The sequence below is a fragment of the Oryzias latipes genome, chromosome 4 (genome assembly GCF_053564925.1).
Source record: "Oryzias latipes strain Hd-rR chromosome 4, Olatipes_Hd-rR_3.1".
Classification (NCBI taxonomy): Eukaryota; Metazoa; Chordata; class Actinopteri; order Beloniformes; family Adrianichthyidae; genus Oryzias; species Oryzias latipes.
The window spans coordinates 8,500,972-8,527,796 of NC_136240.1; the positions used below are offsets into that span (position 1 = coordinate 8,500,972).

The 26,825-nt window shown below is 40.7% G+C and overlaps 1 protein-coding gene across 16 annotated transcripts in view; it reads left to right on the plus strand.

Moving 5' to 3' along the window:
* The window catches only part of nfia (nuclear factor I/A), a 123,829-nt gene that overhangs the window by 91,502 nt on the left and 5,502 nt on the right, over nucleotides 1–26,825 (plus strand). For 6 of the 16 annotated variants that reach the window (XM_023954066.2, XM_078945710.1, XM_023954067.2 and 3 more), the window contains exons 5-11: nucleotides 1,077–1,194; nucleotides 5,711–5,838; nucleotides 6,756–6,806; nucleotides 13,338–13,496; nucleotides 15,531–15,709; nucleotides 16,909–17,074; nucleotides 17,178–17,266. In XM_023954066.2, coding sequence (XP_023809834.1) covers nucleotides 1,077–1,194; nucleotides 5,711–5,838; nucleotides 6,756–6,806; nucleotides 13,338–13,496; nucleotides 15,531–15,709; nucleotides 16,909–17,074; nucleotides 17,178–17,266 — 890 coding nt within the window. The remainder of the gene's footprint in view (nucleotides 1–1,076; nucleotides 1,195–5,710; nucleotides 5,839–6,755; nucleotides 6,807–13,337; nucleotides 13,497–15,530; nucleotides 15,710–16,908; nucleotides 17,075–17,177; nucleotides 17,267–26,825) is intronic. The other 10 variants (XM_078945713.1, XM_023954070.2, XM_078945714.1 and 7 more) reach the window with 6 other exon arrangements.

Genomic DNA, 26,825 nt, shown 5'->3' on the forward strand with positions numbered 1-26,825 from the left:
AGCACTATCAGACACACACATTAACTTAAACAGACTGTCACACAAATACACTTACACATCGACACACATTCTTAACCAAAACACAAACACAATCACTCACAGAACTTCAAACCCATCCAGAGCTCTGATTGGCTGAAAGGAATATCAGATTAAACTCATTTCCTGTCTGGCCTTTCAGTGTAAGAGTTTAGTTCTTTCTTGCTTTCAACCCAAATTCACATCGAACAGTGTGTGCGTGTGCTCAAGCATGCGGTAGTGCGTGTGCGCATACAAGTGTATCTCTGCAGGGCAGAGTGATAGATGGGGGAGCATTGTGTGCTGAGCTCAGCAGAAACCACCCACCAGGTCCTGTCAGCCCTCCTCCTCCTCCTTTCATCCCATCACACCTTCATGCTCAGTGTCAATAAAGCGATGAAGAGGAGGAACGAGGGTGCAGAGAGGCCATAGTAAGAGACGGGGGGCTGGAGGCTCAGCTATAGACGAATGTCCAGGTCTAGAACTGAATGATGCTTTTGTTCAGCAGGATTGTCTGACTAGAGCATTTGACAACAAAGAGCCGAATCTGTCTGTCTGAAGCCCCCGCAGGGATAAAGAGCTGCCCTCCTCAGAGAGATAGAGGAGGAAGGAGGTGGACAGATCGCAGAGAGAAAAGGGGAGCAGCTCACTGTTGTTTGAAGACGCTAACGATAAGCATAAACTGTAACCAAGCTTCTAAATATTCAACAAGTCAAACCAAGTCTGCTCCTGCTAAACTGCAGATGCTGCAGTCTGCTTTCAGACCAGATTCAGACCTGCTTTCAGATCTGTCTTTTCTGCTTTGAGCCCTAATCTGAACGCAGACCTGGATCAGCTTTTCTCCTTTTTCTGAAGGAGCTGTCACCTGCCTGCCACCAGATCCTCTTGACCTTTGGGAGTCATCGGGTCAGAGTGATGAGGGTCCATAAATACATACTCTGCTAAGGCCTTTTCTTTCTATTTGGGCTTCCCGTTCCTATTGAGTTGTATCTGAGTACTCCATAATGAAGTGAGGTGCTTAGATCTTTTAATAACTCCCCCTCACTCTTTCCGTTCATTAGCACCCATCGCAGCCGGGACCGGACCAAACTTCTCTCTGGCCGATCTGGACAGCTCCTCCTACTACAGCATGAGTCCAGGGGCCATGAGGAGACCGCTACCCAGCACCTCCTCCTCCAGGTACACTCCCACCCTCATTGTTTGTTTCTGAAACTCTGTTTTATTCAAGGTTTTAAAGAGGTTGCTACCCAAACATTGAAGAAGAAAAGATCCTTCACACCAACATTTTTAAGTATATTTAAGACCATGTCATCATTTTTAATCCTCATAAACTAATTTTAAAACATTTTGTTTATTAAGGGTGTTTTGCCTTTGTTTGTGTTTTATTTTTGTTTAATTTATTTGTTTTCGTATTGCATTCAATTATAACATTTTTTAATATGTTTTTTTCTGAATTTGCTATAATTTTCTTCTAGAACTACAACAGCTGTAGTCCTAAACCGAGGATATCAGGACGTGTCTACAACTAGCATCACTCGAATACGCTGGTTCACTCTAAGAGAAAGACTGTTAGAAAGACTTTTCTGCATCACAACAGACCAAAATCAACAGTTCATACTGGTTAATAGAACAACATCCAACATTTTACTTTCTAATGTTTGTGGATAAAGTTAGTAGGATGAACAGACTGGTGATATTGTGAAGCACATAAACAAAACTGATCATGTCTATGACACAGACGTGTTTTTTTTAACCTTTAATTACAGCTCATCTTTTAGTTTTCATGAGCAAATGAGGTTAGTAAGTTTGTAGTTACAAAAATTGAATTAATTGAATGAAATTGTTCAGGATTACATAATTTTGCCCCAACCATAATTGATATTATTTATGTTAATTTGTTAGGATGACTTATTTTTATTTAAGGTTAAGCCTTTTTAGCATTAAAGGGTTTTACATTTTAAGAAATGTTGCCTTAAATTCCCACTCTACTCATCTTATGATCTATTGTAAAAGACAATAATTATGACTATGCAGTTTTAACCTCTGAAGCATCTATAATCTAACAGCACATTTAGTGTAATTTATTCTCATTTTAGACACTTTTCATCTAATTGTGCATTTAACTAGTCCTTTTCAAATTGAAATTGAAATTAATTTTAATTCTGAAGCCCCTTCAGGAAAAAAAGAACAGCTCAAGGTGCTGTACACAAAAACAAACAAGAATGCAAAAACAACAATTACCACACATGCAATAAAATACTAGAATAAGCCCCTCCTATTAAAATATACAAAAACAACAGCACAAATAAAATATTTGTTTTATTTAGTGCTTTTAGGATTTAATTTAAGATGTTAGCCTTGTTTTAGCTGTTAAACATTTTTAGCATGTCTAGACATTGTCAGACTTTGTAGATTTTTTCTGTTTTATGAAGTTTTCTTCTCAGCAGTTTGGCACATTTTCCACACGTACGTTTTGTATATTTCCTTTATCCTTCCTTAGCAATAACCGAATGCCTTTTAGCTATCAAACCCCGTTTTCAGTTTGCACTTTTACAGACCTTCGGTCAGTCATCAGAGAAATAGGAAATCTTTTCAGTGTTTCAAGATTTTAGAAGTATTTTTATGAACAATCAAATCATAATTTGAACAGCAGTCGTTGACAGCTTCTGAATAGATTTTGAATTCCTTGGGTTGTTTTGAAAACCATTAAAAAGTATGAACTCCTGAACATAAACATGTCTCTGTCCTGGTTAAAAAGATATTAATAGGTCACCATTAAGGTTTCTATAGCAACCGCTGTTACACTGTTGATTAAGAGTCTGACATCTCAGAAAGATCTTTGACTTTGGAGTTAACCATGTCTGCCTTAGAGGTAAACATTTGAAACGGTTGTGATGTTTCTTGTCTGGTGTTACAATTTGCAACCGTCCAAATGTGCTGTTCGCCTGAGCGGAGAGTTTTGTTCTGGTTTTGTTCTGCTAAGACTAAAAGCTGCTGAGTTTCTGTTCGAGGACGCTCCCCTAGGAGTCGTCCAGTCACAAGAAGCCACTGCAGCACAAACATCCATTTTTCAGCAGCTCTGAGCAGAAATCTGACTCCAGGTCTTCTTCATAGGCCAACCTGTCCATCATTTTTACCTAACCTGCTTCTGCTCAGAGCAAACAAGCACTTCTTTTTCAGACACAATTAGTTTAGATGAATGTATTCTGCTTGGTTTGGATTTCTGTCGTTTCTTTATGTTCTACAGCTCCCCCTTTGGATGCTTTTATTTCCTTTGAAGCATTTAAGATGAAGCACCAATGCAGCTCAGTCACCAAACAGAAAAGCTTTCTGCTAAATAGAGGATTTAGGAACCTGGCGTGTGACATAGCAGCTCCTCTGTTATAGCTGCAATCCACCAAACACCCAAGCCCTGAAAAGGAGGAGGTGGTGGTACCCTCTGGTTTGGCAGTTTCCTGTTAAAAAGCAGTCCTCTTTTGATCTGCAGACCAAAACAAGACCTTTATAGCCTATGTGGCACACTGTAAAACTAAACATAATGTTTCAACATAAAAACATGAATTAAAGGGTTGCCTTAACGTTTTAAGTCAAGATAACAAACTTGATTTGTTGTGTTAACATAACATTTTGTTGTATTAAATTAGAATATATTTTTTAACCAAAAGACTTGTTTTATTCTGATATAGATTTGAAGGTCATCTTAATGTCTTTTAGTTTTGTTATAATGTAAATAATTGTTCTTAACTCATTTAAACACCTACATTGCGTTAAGCAAGGGGATTCAATCAAATGAAGTTGCAAATACTGTTTAAAAGAACTCACATATTTATTTGACTAGACCTAAAGAAGACTATAAAGGAACTAAAAATAGTTGAACACCAAGATTCCATCATTTTCTTAATCTGCTGCACCCCTTTTAGGTCAAGATAACAAACTTGATTTTAGGGATGCAGCTGTAATCAATTAATTTGTGAAGCATGTTTTTGGAGTGTGGGAGGAAACACAGGTGGAATAAACATACAAACTCCACACAAAGGGATTTGAACCAGAGCCTTCTCGCTGTAAGGCAAGAGCGCTAACCACTGCTCCACCGTGCAACTCCAGGAGGCGTCTTCTTCTGAGCAAAAAGCGAACATTTTCCATTTAGCGCCATCTAAAGGTTGCAAAGGGAAAGGGCCAAAAGAAGAATGTACTGTACTTACAATGTACGGAACTGAACGTAAAAGTTGAGACGTATTTGACTTGAAATTTAAATTTACACGAACAACATGACCAAGAGCTTGTTCAGTGCAATTACAGTAATACATTAAAACAGCAAAAATGTCAGAATGCAATTTACAGTGTAGTTTTTACAAATTTCATCTGTGTCCTCAAATTCAAGTCCTTTGGAGAACATGACGAACTGCTGCTTATCTCCATTTCAAAGGAATACAAAATAGTCTGCATCCAAGACACAAAGAGCTACTGAGACGTCTGTGGGCAAATTTTTTTTTTCCTCTTAACTTGTCCTGTCCAACCACTGAGCAAGCAGATCAGAGCTGAAGGCCTCTTGTGTTGGACAGATTTTACTGGTACAAAAGGGGTTTATGGATCTTCAGACAAACTTTTGTATTTGAGACCAAGCTTTATTTATAATAATAATGTTTATATGAATTCTTTGTTGGACCGGACGGAAAAGGAAAAGAGAGGGAGAGAGTGGGATGTTAAAGATGGGGGATTGGGGGAAATGGCAATAAGACAGAGTCCTAACATAAGAGTGTCATAAATAAATGGCATGACGTAGTTCTCACATACACACACCGATACACACTAAAAAATAGTCTGCACTCAACTATATACAGGTTTGAAGTATATTCATACACTAATGATGTCCCCCCCATGGGAAAAATGCTCCAAGATCATGTTAATCACACCAAATGAGCGACCTTGGTTGCCTTTCAGGCAGACTACTGTAGCAGTGCTTTACTCAGTTACTCCCCTAGGGCGATTCAGTTAATCAACTCACCTGTTCAGCGTCCTATTTAAGTCCAGGTGTGCAGTTGTTCATTCTCTTCCTTTACCGCAAGCGCTGCGTTCGTCGCCCCACCCTCCTCCCCGGCTTCCACCTGTGAGCTCCGTTAGGAGTAGTTATTACCCAAAAGTTTTATGGAAATCTTGTCTCATGGAATTGTACGGAGCCTTATGCCAAATGAAAAGAATGTGATAATAAATATGTTTTTACTTCATGAATTGTCTGACTGAAAAACATGATTTTTTTTTTTTTATTGGAGAGGATCTTTTACTGAAACAGAAGCAGATCTGATGTTTATCTAAAAACACTCAACAAAAAGGCACCAGTCCTTTCAGTTCTCCACATTTGACCCCCCTTCTGAGGCTAATGTCTCAGCTGTGCTGAGGAACTTTCTCTTCAGAACATGTGATCAAATGTGTTTATTCAAAGTGTGGCATCTGTGTGAACAGTGTCAGTGTGAGACAAGGAGAAGCTATGCTTGACTGGATCTTCTATGCCCCGCCTACATGCAGTGTCTGTTATGAACGTCCTGTAAGCAGGAGCTCCTCCTCCTCAGCATCTCTGAGGGGTTGGAGTGAGAAGGAGCTCCTGGTTGAACCACAGCAGCTGAGATCTGCTGAAGCTTTGTTTGCACTGCAGTAGCTTCTTTGTCCATTAGGATCTCACAACATTTTCTGTGCGCAGCTCTGCCAAGAGGATAAAGTGCATGGAGGAGGATGTGGACAGTCCTGGCGAGGAGTCCTACTACCCCAGCCAAGGTCGCTCCCCAGGTAGCGGCAGTCAGGCCAGCAGCTGGCACGACGTGGAGCCAGGTATGTCACCACGGCAGCCACACCTTCCAGTAACAGGCAGCCATCTAACACCCCGCCTCACTGCCCTGACACTTCCGCCCACTCTCCCAGCATCCCCCTGTGCAGACACTCGTCATCAAACACTAAAATGATGCAGCTGAAACCAGATCTGCGGCTAGTTAAGACACCAAACCAGCGCACGTGTTGTCGTGACCTCAACATGCATGTGTAGACACACATGAACATGAAAATATTGATTGTTTGCATTGATTGTTTGGAGAATATTGACAAAGAAAGAAGCTGTACTTCCTGTTTTGAGATCAATTAAAACATGGGAACCATTTTAGATATAAAAATGTTTTGATCATCAAACAAAAATATTATCTTTTCTACACAAATATTTTCTTTTTATATACTTTTATGTCAGTTGATACACAAATAATTTCATTTTGTAGTTTTTTTTTTAGATTTTACAGAAAAACATTTTAAACAGAGGAAAAACAAAATCACCCACCTTCGTTTTTGTTTAAACTAAGACATTTTCTTCACAGCCTTTTAAAGGCAATGGTATTGAACGTTTGAATTGTTTCAAATTTATTAGAAAAACGTTCCAAAAAATTCTGTCATTTTACTTCGTGTTTCATTTTCCATTTTCTACATTTTTTATTTAGCGCATTAGATAATGATAAACATAATTTTGGTAATTTGTAGTGATTTCAATCAATTTCTTTCTGTCAACATATTTTTGACTGATATGCAAACTGTACATACTGGATCACGTAAGCCCCACCCTCTCTGTTACAAGCTCCGCCCTGTTAAGATGCAGATTGCATCTTTCTGTTCTCCAGCCCTCCATTCTTTCTCTTAGCTGCTGTATTCAGTCTGCTCTCTTTCTTCTTTCCGTTTTTTCCTCCTTTCGTCCTTCTTTGGTTGGAAAGCTGGATATAAGCTGCGTGGCTCTCTAGCTAGCTCGTTCATCTCTCGACAAGGTAAAGATGACCCCACGGCATTTTAACTTCCTTTCTCTGTGTCTGTGAAGCCTCACCTCCTCCACCTTTTCCTCCTCTTCACCTCCTTATGATGGACAGATTACTGTGGATGTTTGTCGTCCGTGTTGTGACGTGTCTAGTTTGGTCTGCTGGATCCCTCCTGTTTCCCTTCCTCAACCCACCTGACCTCGCCCACCTGCCAGCATGCTGATTACATCACCGTTGGTGTTTTTGGTCAATGTCTTTGGAGAGAAGCAGCTGCCAGGCATTGCATGGTTGTGTGTGCGTGCACACCTGTAAAATCCACAAGCAGTTCTTTACCTTATCAAAGTTGTAGCAACACACAAGAAAAAGTTTGACCTTAGTCAGAAGTTGCTAGGAGGCGCTGTTTGATATGCTTGTTTATAATTACAGTGAGTTAAAACGGAGTCATTTTGGTGAAAATTGGGATTCTTGAGGTTTCTTTGAGCTTCCCAGCAGGCAGTTTATAGATAAGTACAAAGATAAAATGAGGGATGATAGCATAGCATAGCGTAAGTGGGAACAGATGGTGTGTTTATGTGCACCCATTTTTGTTCTTCAGTTCTGACAAATTGATAGTTTTAGAATATCGACTGGGTTTTTGTTCAAACCAGTTGGAGGTTTAATGTTGTATCTCTTGCTCTAGAAGTTGCAGTTCATTTTTGGGCCAGACCAGGCAACAAAATATAACCTTCTTCTTGATATGGATTACAAAAAAGACTTACTGGGGCCAGATCAGTTTCCAGGGGAGAGCATCCTAAAAAACCAGGCTAATCTTCACTGACTTCAATGTAAAATATTTTCACTTTACAACAGAAACTAGCAGACCTAAAGTTGCACCCAATGTTTGTTTTTCACCTCTGTGATTACACTAATATTTATGACAACTGCAAGGAAAGGCATTTGAATGACCTTGTTTGTTTATTTTATTTATTTATTTATTTTGAGAATACAAACTGGCTAATTTAATGTTTTGCTGACCTTTTACTGAAATTTAAAATGTCCATACCATTTTTCTAAAGGTAGTTGTTTGACATCATATCTAAAAAATTAAAAAAATGTATTTCTAATAAGCCTCAAACAAAACCAATGGATTCGAGACCAAAGGGTTCTATCGATGTTTTCAGAAACTTCCTTAGAAAGTTGCTTTGACAAGGGGAAACGGTCCAATGAAAGGACAGAAGAAGAACCTGCACCCGCTAAAAAAGGGAAATCTGCCTTTAACAGGCATCGGTGAACGTGCCTTGCGTTGCACCTTAACCCCCCCCCCCCCCCCCCCCCCCCACAAACACACACACACACACACACACACACCGGTCCGCGGAAAACGTGTCTTGCGTTGTACCGGTCCGCGGTGACAAAAAGGTTGGGGACCATTGGTCTAGACCACTTCTGCTAGCCGGCTTTAATAAGATACTCCTAATATTGCCCAAAAACAAAACACAAAACAAAGTTAAACCTACCTGACTCCAGACTCACACAGACTGTGGTATAGGAAAGACCAAGACACAAAAAACAAAAACCTGGAAAACAGACTGGAACCTGGAAACAAAAAAGAAACTAGGCTGAGCAAATACAAGAAAATGATTTCCATAGGAGAAATAGCATAGCATTCTGAACTGAGCAAATGAACCGAGCTGCTATATTGGAAACATGCTTTCAGTACCGATATCTTTGTAGATTTAAAGCTAGTGCTTAATTTACCAAGGACTCAAGTAAAGAGCACAACTTGCGTGAACATGCAAATACATGCATCTGCTCGTGCTGTTTGTTTAGGAGTTGAGGGTGATTAACTGATGCTGCGTACTGAGCATGTGATGCGCATTCAAGAGCGAGTTAAACGCGCATTCTTGAACACGCGTTTGGCATATGGTGTACACACTAGACTGTCGCTAACCGATACCAGTGCATGTACCTGCAGTTGTGGCGCGAAATGTTGAAGCGGTGCAAATCTTGCTCCAGGCATCTTCTTTCACAGCTCTATCACGATATATGAAAAACTTGGTGTCATATAATTCTGGCCAGGCACAAACTGCAGTTGTTAATTTTTCCTCCATGATCCATTTGGCACATCCATGAACTAACACCATCACCAAAAGTCACTGCCAAACCAGAGTCCCTCATTGGTCATGATTCAACAGGTTTACCTTTCAACGCACGGTTTGTACAAAGAGCCCCAAACAGTCTAAAAATCCTGCGTAGTGACACATGAATGCGCACATTTTGAACGCGGAAGCCCGAATTGCACGTGTACACGTGTCTACCAGTACCTAAACTTTTTTATTAAAGTGCTTGTTTGAATACACATTGCAAAGGCTGGTGTGAATGTAGCTTTAGAATAATTGCACAGTTAATATCAAGCATTAAGTATTAGGATTTAATGAGGATGGTTGTGCGCTGTGGTTTGCACGTGTTAAACCGGTGCAATAGAGAGTAGAGGATGAAGGTGAGAACCGGGCTGCTACAGGAACAAACCTGGATAAATCAGAATTGTCATTAACATACAGAAACAAAAAAAACAGCCTACAATCTTTAAAGATTGTCTGACGTCTACTACACACACAGTTTAAGCTGTTTTCTTTATTACAAGCACTAAGAACGGACACTCTGCAGCTCATCAGTCTGTGCCTGTGTTGATAATGGACAATTATTGCACTTGCAAGAGGAATCAAAGAATGGGGCACTGACAGGGGGCTCCAGGTGGGGAAGTGGAGGGAATGTAGAAAAGATGAAGAAGAATGGACTGTGGAAAAAATAAATGGCCACTGTAAAAATGTGAGGTTTGAAAAAACGGAAAGTGCAAAAACATAACAATTGATGTCATCTTACACTACTGTCACTGGTTCCATATCAGCCCAGAAGCTTAAACATTGCAACAAACAATGGAGATGTGGTCTCTTTGTTGCCTTTTGTGGTATTGTTCCCTCCTTTAAATGACTTCCTTTATTTTTGTATAAAGTTGTGCCAGTTTGTACCTGCCTGTTAGTCATAAGCAAGTTAGATGCAAAACACTTAGTACAGTTCTGATTTATCTTATAAATACATTGATTCAGTTGTATCTGTTACTTCCAGTATTATTTTACCTGTTTATCATTTCCTGATTTTGAATTTTTGGCATGCTGTAACGTTTGCACACATTTTTATGCCCGCAGACCTTAAGGCTTTAGGCTTAGACATTTCAACCCCTGATCAACTAATTGGTAGTTTGCTACCTAAGAGACTAAGCTACAGCCACCTTTTCAGTTCAGTCAAACATCTGAAGATTTTAGGAAACAAGTTTTACATCTGTGCTTCTTCTCTTTAGTTAAAGCCTCATTTTGCAAATGTGTTACACCTGATGGATGGATGGATGGATGGATGGATGGATGGATGGATGGATGGATGGATGCATGGATGGATGGATGGATGGATGGATGGAGGTAGGGCAGATGGATTGACATTGATGGAAGACATAATGCTTGGAAGATGAAAGGATAGATATAGAAAGAATTAATGAATAGATTGATGTATAGGAGATACATTTATGGAGGAATGATGAGTAAATGGATGCATGGATGGAAAATTGATGATGGATTCCTAAATGGATGGATGGAAGGATGGGTGGTTTAGCTGAGTTATATCTCATCCACTTTACTTTGATTCCGATACAAAAAAGGTTTTGTTATTCAACGCAGACTCCATTAAAACCCAAACTGTCTTTAACCGCAAACCACAACCCCCAAAACTTTGCTATTGCACCTGAACTCAACATAGAAGATGAATGTCCTATAAAAGATCCAACCTTAGCAATTGCCCACCTATGGATGTAATGCTCTCATTCACCACCTGAAAGTACTAGCTGCATTTAATCTGCTTTTATTCTGACAGAAACATTACAGAAAATGTGTTAATACTTCTATTAGGGTTGTGCCGATGGACGATATCATCGTCCATCGTGATGGGTGACTGACATCCCGATGGAGAGACACCATCGTGATGCCACGCCCCCGTCACGTTGCGAGTCAACACCTTAAGCCGCGGTTACATGTACAAAATATCTTGATGGGATCAATGGTCGGATTAGAATCCAACCGTGTACATGGGCCCAGAAAAATGTTTTCAGAATATAAAAACGTTCACTAAGGTCACACTTTCGGTCGGAATAAATCATTCGCACATGCGCAGTAGGGTTTGAAAACCGGAAGGGGATATAAATTCCGCCGAGCGGCTTTTTTTTTCAAACTTTATTGAATGTAACAATTCATTACAAAATGATGTTAAACAGCGCCGAGCGGCTATATACATTGACATGTCAGCTCGGTTATATACGAGACGATCTTCTAAACGTGCTTTTAATAATGTTACGATTATTATGAAGCTACGACGGAGTATTAGGGCCACCAAAAAAAAAAAGTAAAATTACGACACGTACGTAAATTAAATTAAAATTACGTAAATTTACGAGATAAAATCTCGTAAATTTATGAGAAAAAAGTCATAGATTAACAAGGAGAAAACACCGAAGTTGTCCGTTTATCGGAGCATCGCTTGAAGATGAAAGATGTGGAGCCTTTTGTGAAGCTTTATTTCCAGGTTTATTATCGGTTTTAAACAAAGAGATTCTGAACCTTTGGCGACTCAAAATCAGATTATTGTCAGTGGAGCCGGTTTTCCGGGGTTCAGTGTCAGTAAAGCGGAATTTCATATGTAAAATAAGGAGCTCAGAGACACGTTTGGGTGCAGAGGATCGTTGCAGCTTTTATTCTCCTTTTCATTCACAAACCCTGAAGTTCATCTGTCACCTTACGTCATGAACCTGTCATCAGATCCGAACACCAATGCGGAAGTAAACGTACCGTTATATCATCAGACAACAAAGATGAATGAAAATAGTCTATTATATTAGCATTAGAACGTTGAAAATGCCCAAAAAAAGTGATCCTCCTCCTCAGACGGAGGCGTCACACAATTGTAGAGATCTTGTTTTTGGTGGAGGAAGAAAGGATTCAAGTGGAAAGCTGCAGGGACACCGATGGCTTCATCGGGCTGCAGGGATCCTGCAAACCAACCATCAATAAATAAAACTTTAATAAATTGTAAATCAAACAAATGAGCTTCCAGATATTTGGAACGTTCAAGCTCATTCAGCTCACCTGTTCAACAAAGTTTAGTCAGTCTGCTCTGTTGCTGCGCGGTGTTCACCTGCTGCTCTGTATGCACACTTCCACTTAATATCGTAAATTTACGAGTTTTTTTCTCATAAATTTACGACTTAAAATCTTGTAAAATTACGAGTTTTTTCTCATAAATTTAGGAGACCAAAACTAGTAATTTTACTTTTTTGGTGGCTTTTTTTTTTTTTTTTTGGTGGCCCTAATACTCCGTCGTATGAAGCACCTGTTCGCTCAGCATTTGAATTTTAATACGTGTGGTCAGTGCTTTTTCTGAACGAAGCCAGGATTAGCAGTATGCTAACACGGGCTAACAACATTAGCTTTGGGTGGCGCTGCATGCTGGCTGCACGTAAACATGTGGGAATAACATCAGCCTTTATTTAGTCGGGACACGACTCGAAACACAAATCCACGTGATTGTTTATCCACGTGATTGTTTGAACGGTTTCTAAGGACTGAGCGACATTTCTGCTTTGAAGCTTACACCGCCCCAAAGCTGCTGTGTGTGTGCTGACGGTGCAAGCTCTGGTCAGACACACACTTTTAGACCCGGTTCTGAGTTTGGTAGCTCGTACCCCTAGAGCTGCGGGACGGATCGCAGTCTTAAATCTCCCACACATACCGCTCATGTAACAAAGCACCTCCCCCTCAAACACAAAGCTGTAAGTCCACGGTCCGCCGGTCCACCTGACTGATTAAGTGCGGGAGCGAACTACTTCTTTTCTATTTTGTTTGTTAATTTTTTGTTAAAGTCACTTCCCTCAGTTTATACTGGATCATCGCGGATGAGTCATTAGTTGGGAAATAAAGTAAAATAACGAATAGCAGTTATATAAGAACGAAAAATGTAAAAAATAGCCCCCCCCCCGACGATGTCATCGTCCATCCCGATGGTTGACAGCAAACATCGTCAACGGCCAATTTAGGGGACATCGCCCAACCCTAACTTCTATCAATACTCATTTTTGTTTTTTTTCTCAAAAGCTCTTGCCTTTTGCCAGGCCATAGTTGAAAATAAGAATTTCTTCTCTTAATCTATCTTGCCTGGATAAATACAAATTTAAATAAATAAATACTTTAAAGGGGTTGTTTCAAAAACTATACATGTAAAAGGCACTCTTTTTTCAACTTCTTGTCATCAAACATACTTAACGCTAAATGCTTAAGACTCACAGATATATGGTCTATCTAAAAGTTTAGTGAAGGGTAAAAAAGGCACCTGCACTCACTGCTTTGAAGCCTGCCCCCCGCTTTAAGCCCAGCCCAAACCAAACCCTCCTCCCCCTTCACCCCTACCATGTTTACATGTGTAGAGCCTGAACTCCGCTCCTCACCCTCATCACGTGGTTTTTGGCAGGGATGCCGTCTCCCCCCAGTACTCTAAAGACTTCTGGGAGATCTGGTTTCTGCGGCCCCGCCCCGTCACCAAGCGGCACCTCATCCTCTTCCTCCTCCTGCTCTTCCTCCCCTCGAATGGCTTTCACACACCAGCGGCCTGTCATTGCTGGGCCTCGAGGTATCGTCGCCTCCTCACCCAGTACCTTTCTTTATGTGTCCACGCCCCACAGTAGACAAACACTCAGATTTATTTCCAGGTAAATAAAAACACATTTCCAGCCTAGGCTTGGTGTGTGTGTACACACCATCTGTGTCTGTGCATTCAAACTGTTGAACATTAGTCAGCTGACAAATAAGTGACTAAAGTAAACTTTGATAGACAGATGAGCTAATGTATGAATGCAATGATGGATGGATTGATTGATTGATTAATATATGGATGGATTTGTGGATGGATAAATAGATGGATGGATGCATAGATGCATTAAAAGATTCATGAATGGATGGATGCATTGATTGATGGGTGGATGGATGGATGGATGGATGGATGGATGGATGGATGGATGGATGGGTGGGTGGGTGGGTGGGTGGGTGGACAAAATACTTAACAATTATTTCATCTGACTTAACCTAAATTCCAATAAAAATGGTCATTAATAAACACACTCACATGACGAAACCCCTTTGTTGCCATCATTCATAATCGGCATTCACCGTAAGACAAAAAACTGGACTCCCCCCCTCGTGTTCCAAACAGGAAGTACCCGCTGGTCCCAAGACGCCAAAATTCCATAGACTTCTATAGAGAGATAGATAGCAATTCTTGCTTATCCAATTTTTTTTTTTTTTCATATTTCTACTGAACCCCAAGTTATTCAAGTTATAAACTGAGCAGTCAAATGCCTTAATAAAAGTAGGTGGCCTCGTGTGGAATATTCTAAGTGTTTGATTGACAGATTCTCCAAGCCCACTTTCACATGCTCACTCCTGATTGGAGAGACTGTTTGCCACGTCTGGGTCCAACATAGCGATGGACATGTCACAGAAAAATAGCGACTGAATTGACTTGAAATGGTTGGAACCAAGGCATTTTCTATGGGTGACATCACACGCGATTTGTCCAGTTATATATCATACAGTTGATGATTGCCACCAACCACCTGCTGTCCTTTTACATAAGCTCTTCCAGGTGTTTGAACTTTGTGTTCTTGTCATACTTGAAACTTCACAGGAGTAAACCTTTTCTGCCCGTGTTGATTGAATCTTTTCTTATCTTATAAATCTCCACATTGACAGGAACTTGGACTTTAAGAATCGAAGTTGTATCTCTGAAAAATATCGATAAAATCAGTGACCATGTAATCACAATCCCCAAGATCAAATCACAGAGCTGATCTGGTCATGCTACTATTTGGTTGGTCCAGACCATGTCAGGAAACTTCAGGCCCTTTCAAAGAAACATGACATGAGCAGAACACAAGACGACACTCACACACACATACACACAAACACTCAGTGAGATCATTTTTATTTATGTGCACACATTGTGTTTCGGTTGTGTGTTTGTGTGGTTACAAGAGAAAGAGAGGGCAGACAGAGCCATCCATTCAGTGATTACAGTAAACACACACACGCGCGTGTGTGTGTGTGCGCGCGCGTGCGTGGTCGGTGTGTATTGTCAGAGTGATAAATCACAGCAGACTCTAAGTGAATTAGTGCAGCAGCTTTAACTCTCCATCCATTCATCCCTTCATTCTCCTTCCTTCAGCCACAAAATCAGCTGCTGCTTCTCCTCTTCCTCACTCTTCCGCTCTCTCACAGCTCCATTTATCACAACCCTTAATGAGTCCTCGTCTACTAACGAGCAATCAGACAAATGTTTGACCAATCAGGATCTTAATTAGGCTAAAATAAAGAGGTGGGGCCTTGAGAAAGGAAAGAAGATGTACAAAAAGAGTTTAGAGGAAGAATGAGGAAGAGGAAACAAGAGGAAAAAGAAGAGGAAAATCAAAGGTTTTGATTAGAACAGGTAAAAAAAACAGACGAGGGCTGGACACTGCACCTGATTTGGTTGACAGCTGTGAGGGAGGAGCTTCATGTCTGCAGTCATTGTTTCATCTGCTTGCTGCATTTGTCCTTTTTCATAAATTTGCAAATACCTACAGACCTCTTTTGATAAGTCTAAAATTTTGTCTTCCCCTCCCCACCACAGCGAGCCCTCACGCGCCCCCCTCCAGCCTCCACTTTTCTTCCTCCCCCATTCTGCAACAGCCGGGCTCCTATTTCTCCCACCCAGCCATCAGGTATCACCCACAGGAGACGCTCAAGGAGTTCGTCCAGCTGGTCTGCCCTGACTCCGCCCAGCAGGCCGGACAGGTGGGCTTCCTCAATGTAAGCACATGCACGAAACACATGCACACACTTATCTGAGCTTTCTTGATGGTGGGATTGCTGTGCAGAATCAGAGAGTATTGCAATGTTTGTGTGTGGATGTGTGCGTGTGGCCTTCTGTCTGCAGCCTGATAGTTGATATATCTGCGTCTAGACACCAAATCAATACAAGCTCCCCTTCCACACACCCCATGACACACACGTACACCCATGTACGTACACGTACGCACACACACACAAATATGTATGGATTTAGATTATTTTCTGTTGTAAAATGACACATCTAAATGCTCACACAAAATCATCAGTAAAATAAAACTAAGTACAGAATCATGTTGTCATTTGCAATACTAGTTTGTCCTTGTTTAAAGGGGGTCATAAAAAGGTTTTGCACATATTGATCCTCAGACACAAACTCAACTTACAAACTTGGACTTGATCTGCTCAACCAATCAGCACCTTTCTCTAGTCAACAACCAGTCAGCGTTTTTAGTACACAATCCCATACCAAAATGTGACACTGATTAAAAACTGCCAGTCTTTCATGTTATTATGAGAAATACTTTGTCATGACTGCAGGGAATTGAACCGTAAATAGGGCTTCAAGATCCTTTTTGGAGGAACTTTTGACCTGGGTGATTTACGTATTTAAGTATCACAGTTAGTGCAGAAATGACCCAAATATGTTTGACCCCAGAAATGTTGGCAAAAGAATTAAATGTCTTAATTTTATTTTGAATTATCCTAGAATGTATGTAAAACTCCTCATTACACTCTATCCACTTTTCTTAGAAGGACATTTTCTCACTTTTCTCCAGTGTTTAAACACTCAAAGTTCTGCATTACGGAATGACAACAAACATCTAATTGCGATAAAGGTTTATGTAATTCTGGATATCTGAATGCCTTCTCTACAGGAGGCACAGCTAGGAGGAGATTGATTGACAAGGTCAACAACCAATCAGAATTCAAAACACAGAGCGCTGTTAGAAAATAAAATGCACGATAAAATTAAACTGAGACAGCGACGGCGCAAACTGTGAACCGCGATATAGTGAGGGAACACTGTATATACACACATAGTTACACCCATCATCCATCCACACACATAATAACACACACATTGTGTCTGATTAGTACAGTATAGTTGTGGAATCTTGTTGATTTGATGTTTTTTGTTGGCTCCGCCCCTTCTTCAGCCTAATGGTAGCTCACAGGGGAAAGTCCATAACCCCTTCCTGCCGACGCCCATGCTGCCTCCTCCTCCGCCACCCCCGATGGCTCGTCCTGTCCCGCTGCCTGTTGATGCCAAGCCACCTTCCACTTCTTCCACTGAGGGTGGAGGCAACTCCCCCACCTCCCCCAGTGAGTTCCCAAACACTCATAAAGAGTGGACTCAGAATCTTCTCAGCCTGAATCAATTCCAACCCTTCCATCCACTTGTTATTTATTTTTTCTGTGTTTGCAGCTTACTCCACCCCTACCACGTCTCCAGCTCAGCGGTTCGTCAGCGTCGGGCCTCGGGACCCCGGCTTTAACATCCCTCAACAACCACAGGTAAGCGAAGCACCTGATCTCCAGCTGCTCCTTGGGTCCCACATCCATGCTTGTATTTCCAAGTGTGATCAAAAGGATGCACAGGAGGTTTTGCTTGTTGCTTTGTCGGTCAACAGTCTTAGGTTACTTCAGTGTGAAGGCAGATGGATTATTGGAGGAGCAAAGGGTGGAAATCTTTCAATCGCCAAAAAATACAGCCCACATCAGGAATCTGAAGCAGCAGAAATGATTTAAAAAGTTAAAAATGTTTCCTGGGCAGCTGTTGAAACTGGAGGATGTTTCATGGCTGTTTGGTCCACTGTTTTAACTGGTGTTAAATATCAATTGTATGAACTATGATCATTGACAGTATGTTTTGCTATGATGAACAATGAAATTTCTGTAACTACTGCACCAAATTCTTTGATAAAGAACTGACACTGAAGTGAAAGTGCTTCAAATATCACTAAGAAGAAGAGGAAACCTTAAAAAATTGAGTAGCTTTAAAAAAATCATTTTAGGTCAAAAGTGAACAGAGGAAGCTAGCAAATGCTACTTTCAAGTAGACTGTAAGGCTAATTAAAAATAGCAAGCTATGATCCAATTCAGTGGCCCATTAACTGCAAAATATAAAATACTGCTGTTTTTGGAAGGAAATCGAGACAATGCATATTCAAAAGTTGTCCTTTTCTGCTACTTTTGACAAAGTTTCTGGTTCTGGCAACGTTTGTCAATGTTGGGGTGGTGTCTAATAAGTAATAATTATAATACTGGTAAAGCGTCCTACTGTGAGGGGATTGTTGTAAAAGCAAAAGACAAAAAGCAGCACTATTGCTCAGATAGGAGAAAGCTGGAGATTGGGAAGCAATGACAGACATCGCCTTAAGTTTTCTAGCTATGACGTTTCTGTGTTTCACTGGTCCTCTCCTGCATGGAGGACCACCTTACTTTCAATTGTGATTTATTTCTACTGATAAAACAAACAAAAGCTCACCCAATATGACAAACTGCAGACCTACATGTTCTGGCTAATGTCTGCAGTATTACTTTTTTTTTTTTTTATTGCATGTGGGCTGCATGGGGGGTGTAGTGGTTTGCACTTTTGCCTCACAGCAAGACGGCCCTGGTTTAAATTCCAGCTGGAGGAGTTTTGAACGTTCTCCTCGTGCATGCAGGGGTTTTCTTCTGGCACTCAGAATTTCTCCCACAATCCAAAACATTCATTGGTGACTCTAAATTGTCACCTAGGTGTGAATGTTGGTCTGAGTGGTTGTGTGGCTCCATGATGGACTGGAAACCTGTACAGGTTGTACTTCACCTTTACCCAACTGTTGCTAGGATAGGCTCCTGCAACCCTGTGACCCCAAAAGGAATTAAGCAGGGTTAGAAACTGGATGTTTTTTTTTTTGCGTGTACAGTAGATATGAAAACATCTGTGAGACTATACTTAGCTTGCCTTTGAATCAATTACAACATGTCTAAAATGCAAAGGCTCCAGGTTGCTTTAAATGATGCCTTCAGGTTACTGCTGAAAAATCCCAGATGGATTAAGGTCATGTTTGTTACTCATGATGTGCTTTCCACACACATTTGAAGAATTAGATTTATGGTTTGACTTGTTATTCTTCTCTTCCAACATAGTTTTAATCCATGTGAGCGTGCTGTTGGTTCATTTTCATGCTCTCTGAAGTTTTGGAGAGAATCCCTTCATGCATCTTAAAATGTTCTGAATTCTTCTGATTTTTATCTCGTCTTCCTTTTCCGATCTTGTTTGATTGTTAAAGACCTATTGATGCTGAAATAAAGCAAATAAGGTTTATATAAAAATGTCTTTTTGCTGTGCTGCAGAGACATGGTTCTGGAATGCTGTCTTTGTCGGGGGAGGGAGACCCTTATTAAAACAGTGATCGTCATCATCCAGGGAAAGTTACTGAAGAATCTAAATCATTATGTTTAAACCACAAATTTACTTTCATCCATATTTTCTGCAGCAGCATGTGAGGATAAATATGACTAAGCAAGAATAACTGGATCAGCGAGCAGCAGTTCATTTCAGAGCCATAATATTTACTGCACAGCAGCTGGTCAGTGAATGCAACACCCACCTTTAACACCGGTGTGTGCGCAGGTCAGGGTTTGTTTGCCAGCTGATTTATGAAGAGTGTAACGATTCTGCAGCCTTGACTTAACTCATCTCTCACACACACATACACAAACACACAAAGAGTGTAGATGACAATGAGGTGGGAGTCGTCTCTTGATAATTCAGACATGCTTGATCGCTCTGGTGTGTTTGTGTGTGTGTGGTGGCCTGCAGTGACAGCCTGTCAATTTATTGACCCTGTCACTGGCCCCACACAAACACAAAGGTGTGGCCCAGGTATATGTGTATGTGTGTGTGTGTGCTGCCTAAAGCGAGCTGCCTCCTCCTGCAGCTCGTCTCTGTGGGGCGCGTCTGGATTAATGAGGAGTTCAGAGTCTCCTCAGATCCACGTCTGCAGACACCAGTTCTTCTTTCAAGAGTCAGCAGATCCTGGAGGACTCTCTGAGCACACTGAAGCAGAGCCTCACCCCAGAGGAGAGGACATTTTTGGAAAGGAGACTTGTTTTGTGATGTGGTTTTTAGGCTCAGAAAGGAACGTTTTGAAAAAAACGTTCATGTCCAGAAAATGTCTTATAAACTCTGCATGTTCCCAAATCTATTTGTCTAATTTCTCCTTAAAAGGAACCTATTACAATGAATTTAACTGAATGATAAACAGTATGAGATCATCTCCCTAATAAAGCAGTTTTCACTCATTCCACCAGCAGATTTATGTATTGAATTCAGACAAAAATGTTCTATATTTATTTCTAAAAAGAACCATTCTTTGCTAAATTGTTCATTTGACTAGAATAGAGAATAACGTATACAGTAAAGGGTAGTGTAATGGTGTAATGGAGAAGGTCCTCGTTTGAATACCAGCTGGGACCTTTCTGTGTGGAGTTTGCATGTTCCCCTCGTGCATGTGTGGGTTTTCTCCACACACTTCATAGGTTATTAGATCGTTCTAAGTTGTTTCTAGGTGAGTGTGTGTGGTTTTCAAATACCTGTAACAGGTGAACTCTACATTTGCCCAACAGTAGCTGGGATAGGCTTCAGTGACCCCATGACCCCAAATAGGGGTTCAGCAGGCGCAGAGGACAAATGGATGGTACCCAGTAATTTTTTTGGGGTTTCTTACATGAAACTGTGAAGAAGAGTGAACCTCATCCTAGCATGTTTCTATGACGCTCAGATGTAAACAGCAGGAAAGTTTATCCTCTAGACTCTGGTTTCTGTTTGGGTCGAACAGCAGCTTTGAACTTCAGGTCAGGAAAATGATAGACAGGCAGGGACAGAAGTCAGCCTCATCGCCATGGTGACCAACGGGACAGTCTGTGCATTCCTGTGGTTTTTATCATGAAGGGTGGGGGGCAGATGGTGTCCCTTTTGTCAGGGAGTGGGCATGGTGCCCATAGGGGCAGCCTGATGGTTGCCGTGGGCAACTGTGGCAATTTTCAATAGAGACAAAGCTGAGGGAGCTTGCGTCAAATCACACAAAATGCACACACAAACACACACTCTGGCTGGGTTTAAGATAATGAAAAATAGAACTGATCTTTATTTAGACAAACAAAATTTTATTCAATCCATTAATCAGTTTTCAAATATTTCTTATATTTGTTCAATGCATAACAGTTTTTATTCCGCCTTTAAAGTAAAAATTAACAATTTTATTAATAAAAGTTCTGCTTCTTTTCTTTTTCATTCTCTAGTTTTGTCAAAAGGGTTTTATTTATACATTAAGACAGATTTTTAATGTAAATTTTAAAAATAAATGTAACTTGTAACAAATAGCAGTGATATGCTCTAACATCACTGCAGAAACACAGCTCTTTTAGTGTGTTCTATGTGTTCAGTGTCACAGCAACCCAACTGTCCCAACATCAGGACCCCCCTAAGTGCACAAACAGCTTCAGCATGTCTGTGTGCAGCTGCATCAGACAGAGGACAATGTCTGCAAACATGACTGGAAAAACCTGCAGCACAAACACCACTTTCTATATTTTAGTTTATAATGACAATTTACTAAAAAATGCCAAATCTGGGTCTCACTGGGCCTTGAAAATACAGGATTGTGTCAGGAAGTCCATCCGGCGTAAAAACTCTCTGCCAAACCACCTGTGGGGATCAGTGGAAGCTGATTTGCTGTGGTGACCCCTAACGGACTAACCCGAAAGATCAACAACAACAACAATGGTATTTTAGCTAATTGTTAAATTCAGAAAATTTGTATTTCTTAATATTGAGCGGAACATCTAAAAGTGAGATAAATGATGTAATATTTCCTTTACTTTACACGATCAAGTCTTCCTCGCTGTGGGCAGTCGTGGTGCTGTGGTAGGTTTGTCCACCTCTGATCGGAAGATTGCAGTTTCGATCCCCGCCTTGCCCCCCCATGTCCTTGCAAGACACTGGTGGAAATCAAACATGTTGTGCTTTTGCTAACTCATTATTGTTCACAATCATTCCCAGCATGCGTGTAGTTTCAATTAAGAAATACTTAATCAAACATTAATTTAACCTGAAAAGGCGACAGATTTCTCCTTCATGAAGTCATGAACTTTAAACAATTCTTCTCTAGTAGAGAAAAGTTCCAGTGTTTGTTTGCCCCGCCCCCATTTTTAGGGTACCAACCATGCACTATGCAAGGAAAGGGCAGTGCAGGGCAGTTTGAGGATCTGGTTCACCAAACTGACCAAAACGAAAGGATAAAAGCATCAAATATGCACTAAAGGCAACCATTTCTGTCTCCCATCCCTATTTTATCCTGAGTCAGCATTACACACTCATGCACACTCACACACACACAAATAAATGCACAATCCAATTCAGCCTAAGTGAGTTACAACGCAAGCTCTGCACTACATTTTTGTGTTTGTGACCTTGAAAACTGTACAAACGAGATACAAAGGCAGATGATGACTACACACACACTCACACACCTGTGCACAATCCAACACACTGAGTTGAAGGGAAACCACCCTCAGTGCTTCCTCTGCTCCTGGGATGTAACCAAACCTCGCGCGCACACACAGATATTGATCAGCTCTTTTGCATTGCTTTTTCAAAGTTTTTAACTTAAACCGAGGCTTAGGTTTCAGGAAACTGAAGTTCAGAAAGAAAAGAAAAGAACTCTAACTTCACTCAGCTGCACATTTCTGTTGCTTCTGCTCTGGTTAGTGTTCCGCTAAACATAAAACGTGAACTGACTGCAGACCAAACTGACTAAACTGGACAGTAACATGTATGGCAAGACAGTGGTGCCAAAAATCAAAAGGATTACTCAGTGAATTCTTCTGTATTTAGGTATTAACCAAAACAGATAAATCATAAATCAACATAGAAAAATGTTCTAAACATTGAAAAATCTTTTATTACAAACCAATCTGAAATCCTGGATACCAAAAAATTACAAACCTCTGCAAATTCAAATGTCACAGTTTATTTTGCACAAGAAATGTTTAAAATAACTTTGACATACATACATACATACATATATATATATATATATATATATATATATATATATATATATATACGCACACAGGTAGATCTTCAAGACATTGTCGACTCAAAAGTAGCTCACGTGCCAAGAAAGTGTGAGCACACCTGATCTAGACAGTAAAGCAACAAATTAAAAAACCACAACCAGAAGTAAGTTTCTTGTATACAAGGGACCTTGAGGGTGCCGCCCATTTCATGGCGTCATCCTAGAGTCGGCGGCGTGTCTGCGTTTCGTCCAAGAAAACAAACATCTAAACTTTTCCAAAGATGGATGTGCAGATTATGCATAGAAAAGGAAAGTGTTTAGCCGATCACCGCTAACTCCACGGAGAAAGTGGGTGTGTGTGTGTTATCCTGGAGGTGGTGATGACAGCACAGACTCTTCCTGGAAGGGGCTGTTCCTCACTTTGTGACATCACAATGTGATGACCCACTTGTTTCACTTGTTTTAGTGGATTGGGAGGGGCTGGTGCTCAGAGTGCAGGGCTTTAGAGGAATGCTCAGAAATGTGTGAACAGATCAAAATACCGCTTTTGGTTTTGTTTTTTCATAACAAATGAACATTATAATACACTTAAAAGATTAAAAAAATGTATTTTGCATAAATACATGGAGGACTATTATCTGAAATGAAGACAGCAATGGACCATGAAACTGGTGTGACTGACAAAGGGCAACCAAGAACATGACTAAAACGTAACTAAACTAAACCACTTAACCCTTACGAAGTCGAGGGTTTCTTTAACGGAAAAAAAAACGAAAACGCCTATGCACATTTTATTGTTCCAACACATTATTTGACCCAAGGGATCCCTTTTTAAAAAGTAAATAAATCCAGATGACTTTTGTCCTCATTTGTTTGCCACACCAGAGAAAATTGATCTTGCAATAGATTGTAGAGAAATCTAATGTTTAAATAAAAACTCACTCCGATGAAAATAGTGTTTTTGGTGTTTTTAACATGTTCTATATATAGAGAGAGAAACTTAAGCTTCAAATTGCATTTCTATGTATTTTTTTGCTCACATCGGTGTGAATCAGGAGCAGATGAAAAAATGCTGTTTGAAAAAGTTGTGTTTGTAACATAGAAAATACACTGGGCAGACCACAAGCTGCCTGCTCCGCTCCATTCCGATGCATCCACCTTCAGACAAATAGATCCATGATCGTCTTTGTTTTCCTCCCCTGAGCTGAAATCTGGATCAAAACTGTACGGCTGGATCGCTCTGATATTGCTCGCCATTTCTTCTTGCATGTTATGTTGGTGTTGTGAGGAGCTGTGAGATAACAGGAGAGCGCGTAAACAGATAGCCCCCAGTTATGGGTGACGGGAGAGCGGGGTGGGGTCACTCCGTGCCAACATTTCCGCCCACAACTCAGAGGTGAATTTCTGATTAACTCCTGCTGCTCTACAGAATATAAGTCCTAGAAAACAACACATTTTTGGCCTAAAACTGCATACTCATAATTGAAAGACCACTGGGAACACTTTGAAAAAGATCAAAACATGATCTTAGTGGGACTTTAAGGATGACTTCCAGAGTTGTGACCTTCTTTTATGTCATGCAAAAATGGCACGCACTAAACTTTCGACATGTTTAACATTAGGCAAAATGAAAAGAGGTCATTAAATAAGAAAAGTTTATAATAAAGTAGAGCAGAGTTTAAAAAATGAGATTTTTCCCCTCTAGGAGCACTCTAAGAAGAGTCTGAAAATCCAGTTAGAATGTTGAAGGTTAGCTAGTTTTGTGGTCAATATGACCAGACTGTGCATGTCAGTATTTCTGCAGGTGTGTGTTGACGTGCACAGACAGAGCAGAGGCTCATTACTGATGTTGACCAAATCCAAACAGGGAAAAACTGCAGTCTACTCCTTTAAAGTGCCACTCTGTGGGACCTGAACCACACACACACACACACACACACAGGCTGTCTGGCCTGTGAGTTTCATCTTCAGTCTTCTCAGGACAGAGGGAGGGGCTGCAGTGCAGGAGATGGGGGGGGGGGGACTCAGAGGGGGGAAGAGAGCGAGGTAGAAAGTCCCAGCGTCAGCAAGTTGTATTGATTAAAAACTAACCTTCCAGTCTTCTCCTCTATCACCACACACACAAACACACACATGCCGATGGACAGACACACACACACACACACACACGCAGCAGTAGAATTACAACAAGTCAGGACCAACAGAGTGCAGAGAAACCCTTTACCTCTCTGTAACACACGTGCATGATCGCACACAAATGCACGTGCCCACAAACACACCATGAAATAATATACATAACTTTTTCTTTAAAATACTATAACCGTTTGTATATTTTTAAGAGTTTGTGAGGATCTTTGTGTGTGTTTTTGTGTCTGTGTGTAGATGTGCACGAGTTTGAGGAAGTGCACAGCAAAATGATTCTCAGATTATTGAAACAAGAGCAGACTTGTGGAAAAGGCAGAGTGTTTGTGAGGGGCATAAGGGGGCTCGGTCACGTCCTGGGTCGTCTGGTCGTCCCTAGCAACCAGACAGTATGTCACTAAGGACAGACAACAACTATGCAAGTCTGTGAGGAAGATAGGTTCATGACAGGTGAACATTTGTGGGTCAATGTTGTTGGTAGGTTGAACACCCATGTGTACACGTGTGCACGCAAATACGAATCATGTAAGTATGAGGAAAAGTGCAACGATGCCAGCTGGACCACAGGAAAAAGTTCTGACTTTGTGTGCAAATGCTACTCTAACAGCCAATAGAGGGCAGCAGCAGCATCTACACTGCTAAAAAGTACAAACACAGTTTCAGTTTTAGTCTTTAAAGGAAAAAAATGAAATGAAACAGAATATTATCTTTTGCTTTCTGGGCTCCGTGGGGACATACCTCCATCTCCAATTCCTTCCAGCTCTCTAAAGAAGAACAGACCAGCAGAGATATAATCCCTCCAGTGTTTCCTGGGTCTCCTCCTAGTTGCCTTTGTGGTTTTTCTTGATGTGGAGCAGTGGCTTTACTCCAAGCAGACTCTATTTTTTTTTTCTTTTTCAAAGCTTTAACATTGTTCTACCAGGCAGACTGCTCCACAGCATTACCTATCTCAGTCCCCATCCTAAAAATGGGGTCCATTATATATCTCTTTTTTCTATTTGTCCTGTACAGCAGCTGAGGAAACAGTTAGAAGCTGAGAGGGTCTTGGGTTGGACAGGTTTTATTGTTACAGTTAGTTTTTTTTTCTATGTCCCTTGGGCAAACCAGGTGTATATTTATACAAACACCTTTTTGTGTTTTAAAAATTAGCTTGATTTAACTTAAGTAACTTTTAATAGTTTTGTTTGGGTTTTTATCTATGTCTGGGCTATAAGTACAAGTAATGATGTGAAGAGATGGAGACCTTGACCCCCCCCCACATAAAGAGCCTTCAGCAGGCAGCACAGGCATTTATGGTCCGTTGAATTCTCCATAGTGAAGGAGCGCTGAAACAGATAGCCAAAATGCTACCTCTGGGGTAGCTCCGATGAGAAATGGTCCCCACTTAATAAATTCAATGGATCATCATCAATGAGTGGAGAGGGGGCCAACTGGCCCAAAGAGTCAAATCACCCCATAAACAGCAATTACCCCCTAACCAGCTGCTGGCCACTGCCACAAGGGATGGAGTAGGGTACAAAGGACCACTGGTATGTGTGTGTGAATATGAACAGCCTGTGTGTGTGTAAGTACAGTACAGACCAAAAGTTAGGACACACCTTCTTATTCAAAGAGCTTTCTTTATTTTTATGAATTTGAAAATTGTAGATTCACACTGAAGGCATCAAAACTAGGAATTAACACATATGGAATTATAAACATAACAAAAAAGTGTGAAACAACTAAAATGATGTCATTTTGTAGGTTCTTCAAAGTAGCCACCTTTTGCTTTGATTCCTGCTTTGCACACTCTTGACATTCTCTTGATGAGCTTCTAGAGGTCGTCACCTGAAATGGTTTTCCACAGTCTTTCCCCAGATGCT